This window comes from Muscardinus avellanarius, assembly GCF_963383645.1.
Source record: "Muscardinus avellanarius genome assembly, chromosome: 10".
Taxonomy (NCBI): Eukaryota; Metazoa; Chordata; class Mammalia; order Rodentia; family Gliridae; genus Muscardinus; species Muscardinus avellanarius.
In genome coordinates this window covers 73,406,487-73,426,665 of record NC_137796.1, presented here as the reverse complement: position 1 = coordinate 73,426,665, position 20,179 = coordinate 73,406,487, and the positions used below count along the sequence as shown (strand labels likewise).

The window sequence follows — 20,179 nt, the reverse complement described above, 5'->3', positions numbered from 1 at the left end:
CTTCACCAGAGAGAGGGCTTTATGCTGAAGTACTGAATGCTGAACAGCAGGCATGGGGACGTGCCGGCAAATGGTCTATTTTTGAAAAAGCTCACTCCTAACGTTCCTAATTTCTATATTTAACAAGATGGCTTTTAGCTGAAGTGGGGAGGGAAGGGGGAGACAGGCTTTCAGGCCTTTGAAGGACACTGTTTAGCCGTAAGTGCCTCTGACTCCCTTTTGCAATAGAAGATTTTTTTTTCTTGCTCTTTTTTTTATGTTGCCGTCTGAGTCAATCATGGAAATGCCACAGAGCTCGATTTGAAAGTTCTCTGAGAGGCACCAAATGACCTGCAATCGAGGGTTGTTATTATTATCATTACTATTGTCATCACTGACGTCCCAGAGTCTCAAAACCTGTTTGGATCTAAAGATGTACAACTCCCCTGATTCCTCCCGAATCGGAAGTACAGTGTTTATGACACCAACTCGCAAGGACCAACAACCTCCAAATCAGTTCTGTATCCAGGGGGACCTAAATTGGTTTGAATCACAAATCTGCAAATATTTCTATATTTAGAGATGAGGTATTTTACCACTGCAGAAAAACCTATTATTTTATACATACAGCAACATTTGCTGAAAAATGTATTTTACTTAGAGGAAATCAAATAAGCAAATAGTAGGGAAGATATGTAAATCAGTAGAACATAAAAATTGTGCAGAATAAAAAGAATTGCTATATTGGAAGTATGCAATTTGGCTTCTGCTGACAGAGTCTTTATGAACTGCTAACACTTATTTATTTGATAGCAACAATGGATGATCCAAGAGTTCTCAAAGGTAGTTTAAAAATTGTGAATAGCAGAGGATTATATGAATTTACTGGCTATGCCCTCCAATAGCATCAAAACGAAGAAAAAAAAAATTGCTGACCTGAGACCCAGAAAGAAGGAGGAAAGGAAGAGGGAGGTTTTGATGGAGCTGCGGCATGTATATTTATTCACAGAGGGTAGCCAAGGGCACATGGATAGCCGAGGTAAGAAGGGAGTTGGGAGAAGGCTGGCCAATGGTCGAAATTGCACACCTACCATCCATTCGCTCATGCATTCAGCCAACCAACCAGCACGTATGCACCGAACACCTGTTGTGTACCAGACACTGCCAGGCACTCAGAATGCCAGTATACACCAGAGGTGCTTCAGGAGGGGAAGGAGCTGAGAAACAGAGTCCTCTCTCCTGGAACGATCCAGGCTGCAAGAGAGGATCCAAAAGGTGCAGGGGAGACCTGCAGGAGGCGCGCTGAGTCTGAATGGCAGGAAATGATATACAGGAGACCATCAAAGATGCATGAGGGTCCTTTCAGGTGACCCCTGCAGAAGATGCAAGCCACACTATAGAGGCCGAAGGTGACTGAGGCATCAGGAGGGAGGAGGCACCGGCTGCTCAAGGCTTGGAACCTTCCATGGGAACCACCAGACTCCTGCTTCTTCATGACTAACTAGCTCCCAATGGGGGGCTAATGTCTAAAGAAAGTAAGGGTTATCCTGGAGAGGAACAAGCTGGGGGTGGCAGGAGACTTGTGGGTTTCTGAAGGTGCAGCGGGGCTCTCTGGGCTGACTGCTACATATCCTTAACCTTTTAACCTGCTCACATAGGAGCTGGAGGAGGCCTGTGCTCCACTCACACAGCCATCAATAAACAGAAGGCACGTGCACAGCACTTAGCAAGCACCGCTTCCATTCTCTTCCCCTCGCTGGCATCCAGGGACTTAAAGGCAAACGAAGTGTTCCAAACCTGTGTTTCTCTCTTTCTTTTCTTTTCTTTTCTTTTCCTTTCTTTGTGTGGCACTGGGAACTGAACCCAGGAGCATTCTCTCTCAGCTACACCCCCAGCTCTGTTTTATTTTTTATTTTGAAACAAGATCATACTAAATTGCTAAGGCTGGCCTCAAACCTGTGATCCTCCCGTCGCAGCCTCCCAAGTCCTGGGATTATGGGCATGCGCCACCATGCCCATCTTCCAATGTTACTTTTAGGGACTGATTTCTGAACACAGAGTCTTCCAGGATGGAGGTGGGCAGAGCTCACAGGAGAGGTCCCCTGCAAGTCCAATGCTGCCCAGGGTGGACACCAGGCGTGTGCCACTGGTCCCGGCTGCTGCCCTGGCAACAGCGCTTCTCTGATTCTTTCTTTTCGGGTTTTATTTTGTACTCAGGTGCTCAGGGAGTATCTAGGAGGGCACGGGCTTAATAAAGCAAATAAATACATACTGGAAAAACGAAATGTGTCAGCAGGCATTTCAGTTTCCTACTCTGTGGGTGAAGAGGGAGCTGAGGCAAGACAAAGGCGCAGAGGAGATCAACAGGGCCCACCTGTGTCCCCAGCTCCCCAGGAAGGTCTGGATGGGAAGTAATGGGCAGCTGCTTGCTATTTTCAGGATTTCAAAAGACTTGATGGAAAGTATCTATTTACCCACAGAGAGGCAGCTGGGCTAACTTAAGCTCCAAGTCTAGTTGGCTGTCATGGCAATGGTCTCGCCTCGTGGGCTGACCCTGACATTTCTCACGGATCAGGAGCTCTGGTGGGCAATCAGATGGAAAAATGAACTCATAGTTACTTAATAGTAGCATGGTAAACAGCCCATCTCCGTGTGGTGTCTACAATGGCAACATGACAGAGGATCAATGGGGACCGTAACCCCTGATCAAACCATCTGCACCAAGAAAGAAATCTTTTAATTTTGAAGTTAAAAAAATAACCCGCGTCTTGTCTGTGCGTGGCTGTGGAGCATGACTTGCTGGCCTCGGACCGCTGACTCGGGACGCCATGTGGCTGCCAGTCACGTTAAGTGGCCTTCGCTTGGAAGGGGTTGGCTGGAGGCGGAGAGAAAGATGATGATGAGCCACTAATACCAACCCCTACGCCACTCACATCACTTCCAGCCGCGCCGTCCTGGAATCGTTCCCTCCCTCAGACACAATTTCACACGTGTAGTCTCCGATGTCACCTGACCACGTCTGGCTGATGAGGAGAGACCCATCTTTTTCCACCACAATTCTAGAGCTGCCAGAAGGGGTGATGACCGCATTGTCCTTCTTCCAAATGTAGCTGTGGGTCAAGCAAAGATTCTGAGTTACAAAACCCTCAGGAATAGGACCTCCGCTCCTCCCCTGCAGGTTAAATAGCAAGCCACGGACAACCTCGAGAATATACTAAAAATCACTGAATTGTGCTCTTCAGAAGAGTGCACATCAGACGTACAAGAAACAGAGAGGAAAAGAAGAGGCAACCAGATTATCTTTGTGAATGCAAACGAAGTGGGTATTGAAGCCAACTCAGGCCAACAGGGAGAATGGAAACACTCCTCTGACATCGTGACTCTGTCGCCAGGACCTGTGGAATCACATGCGCACTGTCACCTGCTCAGCTGCATTCCACACTCCTGCCTCAGGAATGCTCCTGTGGGGGAACCACTGTTTAAAACTCCCCAGAGTGGAGTCAGACCTGTGCTGAGCCTCATGGCCCACACCTGTAATCCCAGCACCTAGGAGGCTGAGACAAGAGGATCACAGGTTCACAGCCAGCCTCAGCTACTTAGTGAGGTCCTGTTTCAAAATAAAAAAATAAAATAAATAGGGCTGGAGGTGTAGCTCGGAGGTAGAATCCCCCTGGGTTCAATCTCTAGTACCAGAGAAAAAGAAAACAAATCCCCAGAGTGGGTTGAGTGCAGTGACGCATGCCTGTAACCACAGCTGCTTGGCAGGAGGCTGAGGCAGGAGGAGGACATGTTCAAGGCCAGCCTCAGTGCTAAAGTACTTGCCTAGTATGTGCAAGGCTTTGGGATCAATCTCCAGTACTGCTAAAAAAAAAAAAAAAAAAAATCTCACACAAAACAACCTACAGTGTAATAATTACCTAATTCCTTAAAACCTAAAATTCATATCTCATGAACATATTTTTTAAAATCCCACCATTCTGACAGATGGTCTTTAAAATTGCATTTCTTCTTCATTTAATCTTTACCTTTGGCCATTTTAGTCCATTTAAAAAAAGAGAGAGAGAGAATCAAGTAAGAGCTACCCAGTCTTTTGCTGTCCCCCGGGCAGAGCCACTGCTCACTGCTAGATGAAATAAAAAGGGCTGTTTTTCTCTCCAGAATAATTTGATCAGATTTTTAAAATATACCCTGTTCTTTAGAGCCTTCGCATTCACGAGCACTAACATTTACAGGCCGCTCAACTAAAATGACCAGTTGAAGTAGGACAGACTCCACAGAAGGGAGTGGACCGATGAGCTCCCAGGGCAGAGGAGCCCTGAGAAAAGGGGAAATAACCCAGTTCCTTCCCAGGAAGAGTCTCCCATTCAACTGCACAAACAAAACAGAACAAAACAAAAAACTACAAGAAAATCGCACAGGTCCCAGGGGATCTTCTTAAGTTCTCAGAGAAGCAAAAGACCAGACGTATTTGTTCTTCATTCTGTGAAATCGCACTCCAAATCATTTAGGATGAATGGATTCTTTTCCGGGCATGATAAGGATTTCTCAGTTGGCCTCCAAGGACTCGCTAGGTAAGCTTCAACTTGCTAGTTTCTGTTTGTTCATTTTGTTTTGCATTGAGCGTTCTTATAACTAAACCAAACTTGTGTTTGAGCCCTGGGGATCTCCAGAGAGCCAGGTGGAGATATGGAGATTCAAGATTTCTCAAACCCTTGCCCGGAAGAATGAGACAAAGGCTTAGTCTCTGAACTGGGTTTAAATGTGCATTTGAACATTGCTGGCTGCCCCTCTAGTAGAGTGAAATGTCCTGGAAAGCAGGAAGCATCTGAGCTCCACTTTGGTGAACAACATGACACGCCTTGGGAGTGACAATACTCGATGAGTGGATCTGTGTTTGTGTGTGTGTGTGTGTGTCTGTCTGTCTGTCTGTCTTGGTTTATTTGCAAGGCCAAGTTTGAAAATTAAGGAACTATTCTCTAAGTTCTGTTTTGGGGACAAAGCACACCACTGAGGGCCACCTGTCAGCGGCCATGCACTTATCTGGAGTGTCACTTTTGTTGAAAGTATTTTCAGTCTGAATTCAAAACAAGACAGGACGTCACAACTGCTTTCGTGAATCCTCGAGACACCTACTCCCCTCCCCACGTGCCTCGGATAACCGTGGCTGCCTTTCTTCTCTGCGCAGGTCTCTCCTGCTCCCTGCTTCACAATGGAACCGTCCTTGGAGTGGAGAAAACCTCTCCCGAGTATTGCACAACCTCCGTGTAAACAGTGCTGAAATCCTATTCGATCCCTCTGGATTTTTCTCTCATTAAGTATCAGCTCCTGACAAGTACGTTTTACAGATAGTGTATTAACCTTGGCAGGAAAATCATGAAAAGCTGTATTGAAGTCATGAAGTGGAACACGGCTCACTGTAAATAATATATAAGGCCGGAGTGGAAAATGGGATTCGTGTGATTAACGACAGAGTCATGACCGTCAGACGCCATAATCGGGGATCTGCCGCTGAAAGAAAAGTTCCCCCAATTCTTTCTTCTCATCCCAATTCACTTCATAAGCACAAAGAATATTAATAAACCCCAAAGTAGTATAACTGATGGAGCTGACCGGAGGGAAATCCGGGGGTCGTGAGTGGCCCCACAGCGCAGCGTGGCCGTGGTCCCCTTGATCACCACCTGGTCCTCGGGAGGGTGCACGATGGATGTTCGATCTGAAACAACACAAGTTGCAGCTCAGACTAAGTGGCAAGTTTGAGAGGCTTTGCCCAAAGGGGTCGAACGAACTGGTCATCTCACAAAAAAACTCCACGTTTCCTCTCACCCTGGCAACACGAGTGTAAATGGACGCACTCTGGAACCTTAGGGGAATTGAAAACAAGCCTTCCCACTAGCAGTGAAGTCTGTTCACTTGGTCCCTGATGTCATCCTGGACCCTCTGAGCCTTCGAGAAGACAGTGCAGGTGGAGGTCATGTACACTTGCATATTAGATTCATCTGCCGGGTTAGAATTCAGACTCTTTCCCAAGACATTCATGGTCCTAGCAATTTCTACTGTTCATATAGTACTAGGTAACTTTGCAAAGTGCTTTCATTTATGTCAACTGATGTCATCCTTACGACTACCTCATGAGGGCTATACTACTACCATCCCCAGTTTTCAGGAACGAAAACAGATGCTTAGAAACATCATCATGACCTGCCCAATACCATGGAGCTCATGAGTGGAGGGGCCTGTCAACTCTGCACAGACTTTCAGGCCCCAAGCTCCCAGATGCCAGTGCAAATGCCAGCCTCCCTGCAGGCAGCTTGCGTGGTGTGTGTCCCCACGCCACACACCTCCAAGGGGGATGCTGCTTTGGTATCAGGTGCAGAGACTGGGACTTGGGGGTTATAAAGCTCAGTTCAAGGCCTAGAATAACTGTCTTTTAGTAGTGCCAGGAAAACGTTTCTGAGTCTTATTTTTCCGGTCTGTCCAAGAACCTGCCACTGTTCCTAACAGTTGCACAGATTAATACAGATCCATGGAGCTTTCCGGTGAGTGACCTATAGACTCAGACCTCACTTTTTCCACAATCCTTGAAAGCATGCTTAACTTTTAGGGATTCGTGATGAGTCACAAGTGACTGACTCCAATCAGTAAGTGGAACACAACCTTTTTAGTACTTGCTAATGTTGTGGGGATTTGGATAGGCTTCTTTTAAACTCTTGTTTTCAGAACACCTAAAAAATTAGAAAAGGGTCATTTATCAAAGTGGATACTAACGATGTGATAGAAAATGTTAAACACACATGAAATGAAGTGTAAGGCCTTTTATGTAAGGTTGGGATTTTAACTGATTATCCACTCAAGTGAGTTAAAACTTTCTGTCCTCATTAGGTAGCATTATGAAAATCTGTCTGCGGGCATCATTTTTCCTGTCTTGAACAACAAGGTTTTAGTAATAATATGGATTTAGAGGAACAGGAGAAGAAAAAGTCCTTTATCAGCTGGGGGAGGGTGTGGTATTTGGTACTCCAGTCCAGTGTTCCGTAAAACAATTTTGGAAACCAGCATCATGGATAAACAATAAAGATTCCCAGCCAGTATACTCCTAATATATAAGAATATTCTTACTTAATGTGCTGGAAGTGGAGTTGATCAGATGATAGCACATGAAAATGTACTTTCATTAGGATTCTAATTCTTGATTCCATTTTCTTATAAAGTGCTTATAAAATTAACCAACACATTAATTTTTGCTATTTGAGCCGGTTGGGTGTAATAGCTCCACTAACTTTAAGAAGTCAATCTTTTATCTCTCCTGAAATATCCCCATTAAATCTTTGAGTACACATTCTAATTATTCTTTTAGAAGCTGAAAAATTAATTACTCAACAGATTTCTATAAATTAGTTGTATAAGTAATCATTCTCTTCTGATTAAGTGAGAAAGTCCAAGGGCATATTGATAGCCCCAAGGCACAGATGACATGACGATTATGCGTGGTTAATAGAAGGTGCACAGAGACTGTGGTCCTTACTCCACACGGTGAGTGTTGCTGACGCATTCAGTGACCCCTCTGTGTTGGCTGCATAGCAGGTGTAGGTGCCCGCGTCCTGGATGAAGACAGGGGTGATCTGCAGACCCCCAGACTCCAGGAGCATGAACCTAGGAATCCGGACAGAGCCACTGGCCAAGATGTGGCTTCCTGAAGGGAAAACAAGAATGTTAGAGCCACAACCCTTGAATGAATAGAAAGAAATGGTTAGGCAGAAACCAAATAATAATAATAATAATAATAATAATAATAATAGTAATACTAATAATATTAACCTAAGGAAATAAGCTAGAGTAAAGTAAAAATTTTATGTTTAAAAATAACTGAAGTAGTTTTCTTAGCATGACTTAGAACAGCACAAGCTAAGAACATTCTAATTGCCTAATATTGAGAGAATTGGCTAAACAAATTATGATATGTATATGGGACCATTATCTTTGGGTGTTTCTTTGTATTTAGACACATTTGAAAATTTTCTGTCTAAAGCTATTATTATGTTCAAGATTAGAAAGAAAAAAAAAGGAACTGTGAAAAGTAAAAGAAGGAGGCACCCTCTCTCTCTGCAGTTTCCTAGGATGTCGCCATCCATGTCTGAGGCATGGCTTAAAACTGAGCGTGGGGAAACATGCAGCTCTCTGGTAGCATGGGATAGATGGAACTTCTGAAGTTTCCCCCAGATCAATTCACCAAGCATGATTTGCCCAGTTACATGAATCAACATACACAGTAAGGCAGGTTCCGTGGGCTGGTCATTTAGTGGCATGTTCCCTAACTTGTAAAAGGGGCTGTGGGGACTACAGAGATGGCCATGACACCATTCTTTACTGGAACTGAAAGCACACTTGAAATTAAACTTCACAGGATAAATTGGGGAGGGTGTAAAATGAGGCTGTACTAGAGAGTCAATCTTTCTTTCTTCCTTCCTTTTTTTTTTTTTTGTACTGGAAGTTGAACTACACCCCCAGCCCTTTTTAAAGAGACCTGGGGGGGGCGTTGAAGACACTCTGAGGGCTGAGGCAGAGGTTGTGACATTTGCACAATTATCATTACTTTTTAAACATCTGCTTCCTTTTCTAGGAAGCAGAGACCTTGTCTGTCCTATTCACATCTTTACCCCCGGCATCTAGCCCTGGGCAGGACAGTCAGTGGATGATGATCTGATCTCTACTGAATGAAAACAAGGATTCATGGAATGAGAAGAACCAAATGTAACCAATAGCCCCACTGGTTTGTCTTTTACATCAGCCAAGCTGTTGAGCAAAGTGGAAGCCACCTGCCTCTTCTCCATGTGATGGCAGGTTTGGGAGCCCCAGACACCTCACACCTTAGAACAGCTGTCATCCCGTCGGTAACCGTGGTGTCCACCGGACACTGGGTGAACGCTGGAGCAATATCTGTGCAAAAGAATTGAACAGTGAGTGGTGGGTGCACTGGCCACTTGGTGGAGAGCACCACATGGCCCTGCAGACCCGCGTAGAGGGAAATGGGTGCCTGCGTGCCAGGAGCTGGGCCCAGCTATAGCAATTATGTGTGAATCCTAAAGACAGCAGCAGCATAACTCAGCACCACCCTCACCGTAACCAGTCCAATAGAGCAGTCTCACGTAAATTTAAATCCGGCCCTCCTAAAAATCCTGTATGTGGGCTACATTCCATATGAATGTATGAGAAAATGGAGGCTGAGAGTAATCTGGGCCACCTCGAGATCTCTCACCAGAGTGGGGTTTGGCCAACTACAACCCATGGACTGAACTTGGCCAGTTCTCTATTTCTATAAATAAAGTTTTATTGGAGCACAGCCTGCCTGTGATGGTTTCTACCCATGCTACCATGGATAGCTGAGTAGCTATCACAGAGACCATGTCCCTTAAAAGCCTAAAATATTTACCATCAATCCTTTGATAGGGAAAACCTTGGCTGATGCAAGCCCCAGGACATTCCAGCACAGTTTCAAGGTAAGCTCTAAATAATCCTAATTGATCAAAACTGTTTTGGGCTGAAGCACACAGTTTCTACTGCTTGAAGCAATGTTGGTTTCTCATGCTCCACAATAGAGGGCAAATTTGACCCCTGGGCAAGGGTCGAGGGAGTGGCCCCTATTTACCAAAATATATGGGTGTTTAGAAATGTTGCTGGTCTCTGCACGTCCTTGCTGGTAACAGCCACCGGCCATGCACACGCTGACATTGACTCATTCTCAGTGAAGGAAATCGGCACTTTGCTTCCAAAAGGGCAATATGAAAGGTATAATTCCATAATCACTAAATTCTACTTCATTTTAGAACAATGTTACGACTGTGGGAGATTAAAAAGAAAACCCACGGATACAATGAAAAAACCCTTTACCTTTATTTTATTTTTCAAAGACTGGAGTGCCAAGGTATTTCTGTTAATGGGATAATAAAAGAAACTCACAAAAGAACTATAATTGTTCAATAAAACTAAAATGGAGAATGAACATAAAAATGGGGGGGAAATCAAAAGAAAAAAGATTGAGAGTGAGCTAGTCTCTCCGTGGTCCTTCTGAGTCTGACCAGAAAAATGGTGAATGTTTTCTACTTCCTCCTCTAGAAAGAGGAGGGTGCAGAGCTGGGAGGGTGGAGACTCACAGGGCACCAGCAGCGTCCTAGCCAGTCATGGTATCAGGGAGTCTCCTACAGGCCCACAAGCAGGTTAGAGTGTGCCTGAGGCATGGCCCTCCCCAACGGGTCACCTCTGGCCACACAGCCCAGGGGGCTGCAGGGAGGCTACCACACGGGGAGCAGGTGGGGAGCTCTGGCCTGAAAGCCCTGTCCAGGTGTTCAGCTTTGCTGGATGGTACTCACTGGTTACGTCCAGGTATGTATGGGTCTGGATCTCCCCTCCTTCATTACTGGCAAAACACTGGAAAATTCCAGAGTCCTCTGGACGCAGCTTCTGGATGCGCAGGCCTCCGCTGGGGAGTACTCTATACCGTGGGTTCTGGAGCTTGCTGATGGACACAGCATCCTTGTACCACTGGAGGGTGGGAAGGGGGACCCCTGGGTAGGAGTGGAAGTAAAGGGGCATTTGAAAAATTAAATTCCAAGAATTACTTACACAAGGCCTGAGGCAAAACCATCTCAAAGGCTAAAATGACAATATTTTCATAGGCATTTTCTCGTAGTCCTTTAAACTACCAGTAAGGAATTGTTTTTCTACTATGAAGAAATGGACAGCTCAAAAGGCACAGAGAGGAAGGGGGAGGGGAAGAAACTCCAGACGCCTGGGCTGTGGATCCTTTAGGCTCTCCCTGTGCTTATAGGGGTTTGTGCTCTTGTTTGGAAAGAAAGACTTTGTGATTGATTGACCATGAGGTTCTGGGTGGAATGGAATGAAGTCTGGATTCTGCTCCTGCCCAGAAGGCTTGCAGGGTCAGAGGGCAGCAGGAGCACACAGGGCATGTCCCGGCCCACCCCCTGCTCACTGCATAGAGAGCTTTGCCTGGTTTGGTTTCTGACCCCTTTCGTGTGGATAAGTTAGTAATAACTATGATTTCAAAAGGCTGTGAAGATGAGATGCGGCTATGCATAAAGCTCTTCCCCGGCACAGGGCTAGTGCTTGGTGAACAGCCAAGGACAGCAGAGGGGAGCGCCATCCTCCAAACCCCTCCACCGAAGGATGTGGTGCCTCCCACCCCAAGGGAATTCTGCTGTGTGCCAGATGTGTCTGGTTAATAGTCACTGGAGCGGAAGCGGCATTTGGTTGTGGATGTGGGGGAAGTTGCCTGCTTCTGTACGACCCATAGAACAGGCAGGTGGTGGGGGGGCCTGCAGGATGGCTCTGGTCTTGTACCTCAGGAACATGGCAAAGAGGTTAAGAGGATAGAAGGGCCACACCGAGGCTCAGCACACAGCACTGCTCCTGGCTGCCCCTTCCTCTTTGCAGCATATCGCACAGAGAAGCAGAGCCTCTGTTGGTCAGTGGGGTGGGAGCCCCATGCACTCCAGGCAGCTCTGAAGGAGGGGGAGGGCCAGGCTTGAGAGGAGTGCATGTGGAGGGCAGAAGACAAGTACGACCCACGGGTTGTAAATGCAGGGACTATCTTGGGCCTAAGCACATGAGGACCTCTGGGGCTTGTCTTCTAGGCGGCCGTGGTCAGTACACGTAACCTGAGGCCTCTTGCCCCAGAGCTGCTCTGCAGGGCCAGGTGAGTAGTAGCAGGAAAACTGCTTCCTTGAAACTTCTCCAGATCCTCCCTGAAGTGAAGGGTGGAGTGGGTAGCTAGAGAGGCTCCACAAAGAACCGGACTGAGCCATAGGGAAGCAAAGCCCAGATGTACGATCAGCACAGGAAAGTAAGAAAAGAATCTAGACTCCGAGATCCCAGGTGGGATCCTCAGGGTCCTTAACTATAGAACGGATTGAAATAAAGAGCACATCTTGCCGGGGCTCATGGAGGGCAAATCCAGCTCCCTTGGCTCAAGGTGCTGTGCAGGAAGGTTCAAGATGTCCACCCCGATAAATAAGGCTCACATCATGCGTACCTCAAGATAAGGTGTTCTCGCAATGTGTTCTTTGACTTAATTATGTTTCCTGCCACCTTTCATCAAATCACTGAATTTTTAAAAAATCATTTCAAGGTAGAGCTATAACCAATTCATGCAAAATCTCGTAATGGCAACGACACAATCTAGCTTTGTGAAGAATCTCCATTTCTCAGGCTGCTAGTCTCATTGTCAAAATTTAAAGAATGCAGTGAATTTGAGGGAAAAAAAATGGCCATCTGAGATTGAGTGAGAGACTTGTTTGATATATATTTATAAAAGTCTGCCTAACAAGCAGTTTACCCTGCAGAGATCAGGCAAAAAAGAGCATTCACTTGTCAAAGAAAGAATTTCTGATTATCATTTATTGAAAAATAATTGTTAGTATACAGGGCACTAGGAGCAGTTCTATTTGGGGGCAATTTGATGTCATAAACAGATATCATAACCTCTGCTGCAGGATATACTCTCATTTCTGAAACATAAGCATTAAATATTTCATAGCTTCACATGCACAGGGCTGTCCTTAAGAAGCTAGCTTTTCCACCAGGAAGCAATGCAACCACAGTAAGGAAAATATTTCTATTTGAAACGCGCATAGCTCTTCTCTCGCCCTGTCCCCCCCTCCCCTGCAGCTGTGTTAATAGAGCCAGAATCTAGAAGAGGAGGAAGGAAGCGATCTATAGGGCAGCCTGGAGTGCTGACCAGGGGCACAAAGCGCCAGAAGAGCCGTGCTCTGCCTCTGTCACCAGCACAGTTCAGAGCGGCACCCACTCATTTCCAGAAATGAAGAGTGACGTGTGCACAGTTGTGCCCGCAGCTGAGTGGTCTACTCTGTGCCCAGGGCCTGGGCCCTTGGGGGAAGCTGGTGTCCTGACAGGAGCCTCGGCAGCTGCTGGGCTGGGCTTTGTCCATCTCCAGTACCCTGTGATCCCAGCGCTCACTGAGCAACTCCTACATGCGAGGCACCGGATGATGATTTTACAAGTGGTATCTTGTTTCATCCTGGGGGCTCCGAGCACATTACTTATCTTTGCTTTCTAAGGCCAGGTTTTGTATGTGTACAGTGAGATAATATCTCTTTTACAGAGCTATTTTGAAGGTTTAAAAATTGGGTAGTAACCTTGACCCTCCTGAGCTCTCAGGGATCAGAGGAAGTATCCAGCCTCAGGATGGCCGGGTCTAAATAAACAAGAAAAGATCCACTTCATTTCTTGTTAGGTGCCAGGGCACAAACATGGGTTCTGGAAAGGAAATTGGCTTGAAGAGCCTGCAATCTGAGGGGTTGGTGGGATTCCCAGGGATGGAGAGGAAGGGAAATGACAGGAAAATTATCAGGATAATGGAGGACAGCTAGCTTAAAAATGAAAAGAGAGAGCCGGGTGTGGTGGAGCACGCTTGTAATCCCAGCATTTGGGAGGCTGAGACAGGAGGATCCGGGTTCACAGACAGCCTCAGCTACTTAATGAGGCCCTCTGCAACTCAGAGAGACCCTGTTTCAAAACAAAGAATAAAAAGTAGGGCTGGGGGTGTAGCTCAGATGTAGAATGCCCTGGTTTCCATCCCCAGTACTGGAAAAAGGAAAAATGAAAAGAGAGAAAACTAGGAGTTTCCTTTTAAGAAAATTTAGGCTGATCTCCTTTCTTAGGGGTAGATGTGGTCGCCAGCCCCAACTGCTCTGTGATCAGGGAAGTTTTTTATGCATGCCAGAAACTGAATGTTTGAGGGGCGCCACAGGGCATGATGTGTCCACTCTCAGTGAGAGATGTGGGGGGGTGAAGTCTTCCTTCTTGTTCCCTGGGGTAAATACTAGTGTCCCCATTTTATAGACGAGGAGGCAATAGCTGAGTGGAGTCAGGCACCGCCCGAGGCCACGGGACTGGATCCTGAGTTCTCCTGCACCTCACGGTCTTACCTTCACTGGTCTCCCTGCAAGGGGGCAAAGCCAGCCCTGGACATTGTCCCTGTCATCCCCGTGCCTCTCCCTGTCTAGCTGCTAGCCATACTCACCCATGGCTCGACACATGATGTCCACGGTCTCTTCCACTTCAACCAAAATCCGACTCTCAGGCTCAGAAGTAAAATATGGTGGCTCTTTAAACAAGAAAAAAAAAGTATCTAAGTAAAAGAAGGGTATGTCCAAGATTACAATAGCCTAAAAGAGTTCAAGTTCCCATGAAGAACTATTTCTAAAAATTTCATCCTTATAGTGATCACTGCAAACAAAAACTCAGAATTTCAGTGAGCAACAGCCAATGGCAATTATATTCAAAGGCTTCAGAAGGCAAAGTCCTACTCAGGGCTATGGTTACTTTTTAGTTTATGGGCTTGAGTCATGGAATATCTTAATTCACATTTTAGAAGGGTCATCCCAAGAGGTACATAAAGGCTTATATTTACAGCACAGTAGTTTATAGGCTAGTTTGCTTGGGTATCTAAACTAAACACCAACTCATGAAGCATGCCAAATAAAGTATCTCACAAGGCACCAGGCAGGTACCAGGGAGCAGCATGGCCTATTAACATATTTTTAAAAGTCTTAGTGGTTTCCTTTTTCTCCAAAATATAGATTTAATATTTCAATAAAATGCAAAATATTAGCAAAGAGTGAAGGGGTGGGGGAAGAGCTCATCCATCTCTAGCAGCAAAGGGAACTCTTGGCCAATCGTGTCTCTAGATTCTCCGCTCGCCTGTGCAACAAAAGAAGAGTGGTTGTACTAAACAATTTCTTTGGAGTGAACTGCAATATTTTTTCTTCAGTTTATTCAGCAGAAATTCAACAGAGGCCGAGCCAAGTTGGGGAGTATTCAGGTGGTAGTGATTTCATTATTGTGATAACAAAAGGCCTATGTATTCACTTTCTATGTGATAATTAATTTCTGAGGACTGTCTTCCAGAGTGGCTTGTTTTCCTTGTAATTGCACTGAACATGGATAGTATAATTTGGCATGCCTCCTATACTGACTGTACCTTTAAAACAGGGCGGGACCTACAAGAGGAAGGAGAGAAATGAAAACGTAGCATTTCCAGGAGATGATTAAGGAGAGAAGGCTGAAGGCTTCTGAATGGAGGCAAAGTTAGGTATCAATTCTGCAATTACCTGGACCACTCGAGCAGAAACAATCTGCCTGAATTACCCACTCTGGCTACGGAGATGGCTGCAAATTCCCTGGATGGAAGCAGAATCCTCTGCTCAGTGTGTGTGTGTAGACTAGGCCTAGAGGAATACTGCCAAGATTGAATGCCTTCCTCTTCCAAGCTGGTCTTTGCACACACATATATTCCCCATTTGGTCACGTCTCCCTGATCAATAGTAATGACAGCAGCGTTATTTATATTCTAACTATGCAGTGGCTGCATCCTGCCGAGGCCCTTGTGTGCAGGTCATGCTCCACATTCATCAGTGGGTGCTAAAGTCAATATCTTCCGTCATGATCTGATTAAAGGGAGGTGAGGGGAGAAGGGGAAAAAATTAAGTTAAGCCATCAACATTTGCTTATGATTAATTATAGTTTTCATTTCCTTGGTCAAATGTTTTATTTGTAGAGTCCCATGCAGTTATACGGAATGATACAGAAAGGTCCACTCTATCCTTTCCTTGATTTCCCCCAAAGAAATTTCTCCCAAAACTATAGCACAACGTCACAACTGGGAGAGAGACACTGAGGCTATCAACCCATTTTATTCCAGATCGCCCTGGTCTGTGTGTGTGTGTGTGTGTGTGTGTGTGTGCATGTGTGTGTGTGCGTGTGTGTGCGTGTTTAGTTCTATATAGTCATCATATGTGCAGCTTCATGGACCTACATCATGTGGAGACACAAAATGAGTCCACTGTCACAAGGATCCTGACCTTCTCTAACCACACCCACCCTGGCGACCTCTGGTCTGCTCTGAGTCATTTCACGAGTGTTGTGTAAAGGGCCACAGGCACGCCACCTTTGGGGACAGCTTTGTTCACTCAGCGCAGTTCCCTTGAGGTTCATCTCAAATGAATAATGGGCCACATAAGTCTCTACATATAAATGGTTAGCACCTCCAGGGTCACACACAGCTCTTCCCCAGGCACTGGTTATATCCCTGGCCTCCAAGTGCCAGGGAGAGACCCTGCTGGGGCCAGAGACAAAGCTTCCACACAGTGACCCTGGCCTGGGACAAGCATCAGGGACCACCAAGGCCGGCAAAGACTGCTCTCCCTGTGGGCCTCACCCCATCCTGCCTGTCCTCGGTCAGTGTGCACATGGCTGCCATCAGATGGGGCACCTCTTTCTCCCTGCACTCCAGAGCACCTCCAATTGGCAAGATCTGGGTGGGGCAGCCTGCAGTGCATGGCAGCTGCTCAGTTCACCTCCAAGAAGGACAGTGTGGTATGGTGCAGCAGAGCGGGGGCTCAAGGTGCTGGTTCCTAGAAGCCTGCCAGGTGGCTGAGCTGGTAAAGTGGGGGTGGGGCTGCCACGGGCCATGTGGAACTCACATGCCAAGCTTCGTGTCGCTTCCCCACCATACCCAGGCTGCCATCCTACCTCAGCGGGTGCCCGGAGGGTTTTCTCCCCATCACTAGCTGCTTCTTTAAGCCTAAGACTATAGGAGAGAAATTGGGGAATACCTGCCCATCAGCCGTGAGGGCCACGAGCACAGACACGGGAAGATCCACTGTGGATCAGTCCTCCCGGGCACAGACCTTTTCAACCACTTACTCTTCAAAGGGCAAGAGGGCCAGTGCAAGACAGCAAATCCGCAACAGTCTTTCTAGAACTGCCGGTGCGGGCCCGCACTGGACCTTTAAAAATTGATCGCAACTGCAGTCAATAAAATCAGGGATTGAAATGGACACTCCTGCCTCCTTTGAACAATAAGAAGACATCAGGCAAAAGTTCTCAGGGCCTGTGTTAAATCAGAGTTAAGACAAGGCCATCATGAGCCAGATGTCCTCTCGGAGGTGCGCAGCTCACAGCCCCACGATCTCAGAGCTGGAGGTGGGGAGTCCTCCCAGATAGTCCTGAAATGAGGTCCTCTATCAAATGCCAGGGTAAGAGTATGGTTCTGGCCTGGCGGAGGCAGCGTCGGAGGTGGCCCGCACACACCACACACTGGCATGCTCTCCTGTGCCTGGGGCTGGCTGGACTCTGTCAGCTATCTGTGCTTCACAGCTTGTCCTGGGCAGGGATCCCCACAAGACCCACAGACATTCCACACACCGCCTTCCCCTCTCTCAGAGGCCATCTCAGCAAGCATCAGGTCCCTGGTGTGCCTGCAGGAGCCACCACCGGCCACACGTGGGTGCCTTCGTCCACTGTGGTAGGCAGCATGGTCCTGAAGGATGTCCACACCCAGTTTCCTGGGGCCTTAGACTATGCTGTCCTATGGCAAGAAGAACTTCGCAGATGGATCAGGGTTCCCAGCCTGAAAGTTGGCAGACGGGGACATCATCTTGATTTAACTGGGTGGACCCGGTCCAAGCAGATGAGTCCTCAGAAGCAAACAACTTTCTTTCCTCAGAAACAGAAGAGGTAGAAAGGATGGCAGAGATTCCTAGGTGGCCGGAGGGCTGGCAAGAGGGGATGTGAGCAAGCAAGTGCTGCTCTGTTTCAGTGCTGGGAGGCCTTGGAGTACAGCTCTAAGTAAAGCCTCGATTATGATATTGCCATCAGCTAAGAGATGCTATAAGTCATCTGTCATTTTAATCATAGCTAAATATTTGAACTTCTGAGTGATTTGGGTATAAAAACCAGAGCAGATTTGGGAGGTATAACAATAGCTCTCTGTAATAGTCATGCTCAAACTCCCGGGTTTTTTTTTTTTTTTTTTCCCATCACTGGGGATTAAACTCAGGGGCACTATACCCCCAGCCCTATTTTTATTCTGTATTTTGAAACAGGGTCTCACTAAGTTGTGGAGGGCCTCACTAAGCAGATGAGGCTGGCCGCGAACCTGCGATCCTCCTGTCTCAGCCTCCCAAGTACTGGGATTACAAACGTGCGCCACCATCATGCCCAGTTTACCCTCCTGGTTTCTGAGTTAGTGTGAAAGAGCGGAAGATCCAGGGTGTGCATGCTCACGAGAGGTGTGTGCACACTCACAGGAGCAGTCTTTGGGTGTGATGAGAAAATGCTGCCTCTGTCTGAAGAGAAGATGTACACGCTGCGTCCCCTGGATCCAAGATGCTGCAGTTGGTAAGAGGGACCATGATTTTATTTATTTCCAAGAAAGAAACAACGCTCTCATGGATCTTGATTCACATCTTGATTTCACACACAGTAGACATAAAGTGTGTGTCATTTAAACTGGTTGACGGTGACTAACTAGCACGATGTGACGTGTTATAACGGCGTTATGCCAACAGCAAATACAGCTGCCATTCAGTGCTTCTGTGATGCCGTGGCTCACTGAGTGTTCAGAGTGCCAGCTGGTAGATGGATCTACATGTCTCCATGTCAGGGGGGTGGAGACTGAGGCCAATAGGGGCAAAGACACTTGCTAAAACAGTGAATGGTATAGTCAGAAGCTGACCTCAATCCCACACTGTTACACATGTGTGCCCCTAGCATGTCCCAAATGCTATGGGCATGGATGAGCACACCTCTCAGCAGAAGTGACGCCCGAGAGGGTCTTGAGGGGCAACAGATCTCACTAATAGATGAGGTGTACGAGGTCAGGAGGGTGACACCCAAGCACAGCCACACACAGGTGCTCAGGATCTAGGGAACATGGCCTACGTCTAGGGATGGCCTACCCTAAACCAGGGCCAGCTAAGGTCAGATGCCAGTGGTGTCTTTGGGAGGTGACAGGAACACCTCACGGAGCAGGGAGATGAGCTGAAAGTACATGTTATCGAGGTAGTGAATATAGCTTTACCTTATTGGAACTTGGGAGCCAGTGTAGAAGATACCCTGAAACATCCCTACCACCAGGCTGAGGGAGTCTGCCTGTGTACCTGCCAACGCCCATCAGACGCTGGTCATGGGGTGTGGATTCCTGCACTTCCAGTCTGCTGCTGTGGGCTAAGTGGGCTCTCATGGCTGGGGGTCACTGCCGGGAAGGAGACAGAGGTGATGCAGTGGAAAGTCCTGCCCTGAGGCAGGGGACATGCTGCCCCTCTGCCCAGTGTGTTCAGGGAAGAGAGCGGCAGCGTGGAATGTGTCAGGCTGTCTTGTCACCATGGAAGGTGCGGAGGGGCAGGCCAGGAGAAGAGGAGGCTAAGCAGTGGAGAGCTGGTGAGGACAGGGACCACCAGGCCACAGAGCCTTCTGACCATGCGGACTGGGTGCCAGGCGTCTCCCAGCAGTGCTGCCCGCCTGAGCAGAGCACAGGGTTCCTACTTAAACCACAGAAATTGAGCAATTCAGCCAGGAAGCTGACAGGTGGAGTAAACAGTGCAGCCAGTCTGTCTTGTCTCATCAGTGTGAAATAAAAGTAATTGGAAGCCAATTTGCTTCTGCTTTCTTTCATCTGCATGTTCACATCGATAGCTCTTTTCCCGGCTCTGCAGTGACAGCCTGCACGCGTGGGCACATCTCATGAGGACACTGGTGTGTGGGGTGGGGCAATGATCCTGCCTGCTCCTCTGAATCAAGGAGACCCTCTTCAGGGCACTTCCAGTGGGACCACCACAAAAATCCCCATCATGGCGATTCTTAGGAATAAAAGAGGATTTACTTTTCATTTATTTTTGTGATGCTGGGGAATGAACTCAGGGGCAGTCTACCTCTGAGCTACACCCCCAGCCCTTTTTATTTGTTATTTTGAAACTGAGTCTTGTTAATTTTTTTTTTTTTTTTGCAGTACTGGGGTTTCTGGAAGCCCTTCTACCTCCAGGCTACACTCCCAGACCTATTTTTTATATTTTTATTTGGAAACAGGGTTTCTTAAGCCAGCACAGCTGGCTTCGAACCTGTGCAATCCTCCTGTCTCCGCCTCCCAAGCGCGGGGATTACTAGCGTGCACCACCATGCCCGGCGAGTCTTGCTAAATTTTTGAGGCTGGGCTGCAACCTGCAATCCTCCTGTCTCAGTCTCCCCAGCACTGGGATTACAGGTGTGTGCGACTATGCCTGGCAACAAAAGAGGCTTTAAGTTAGCATTGTGAAGAAATGAGGCAGGCTCATGTGCCTTTTATTTATTTGTTTGTTTACTTATTTGGTATTGGGGATTGAACCCAGAG

General features: G+C 47.1%; 1 protein-coding gene across 1 annotated transcript in view; it reads right to left on the bottom strand.

The window, feature by feature from the left end:
• Positions 1 to 20,179, bottom strand: part of SDK1 (sidekick cell adhesion molecule 1) — a gene marked incomplete at both ends in the record, with an annotated part of 886,211 nt that overhangs the window by 233,751 nt on the left and 632,281 nt on the right. The window contains 6 exons of the mRNA XM_080702238.1: positions 2,913 to 3,089; positions 5,590 to 5,692; positions 7,502 to 7,665; positions 8,793 to 8,913; positions 10,344 to 10,538; positions 14,033 to 14,116. Coding sequence (XP_080558364.1) covers positions 2,913 to 3,089; positions 5,590 to 5,692; positions 7,502 to 7,665; positions 8,793 to 8,913; positions 10,344 to 10,538; positions 14,033 to 14,116 — 844 coding nt within the window. The remainder of the gene's footprint in view (positions 1 to 2,912; positions 3,090 to 5,589; positions 5,693 to 7,501; positions 7,666 to 8,792; positions 8,914 to 10,343; positions 10,539 to 14,032; positions 14,117 to 20,179) is intronic.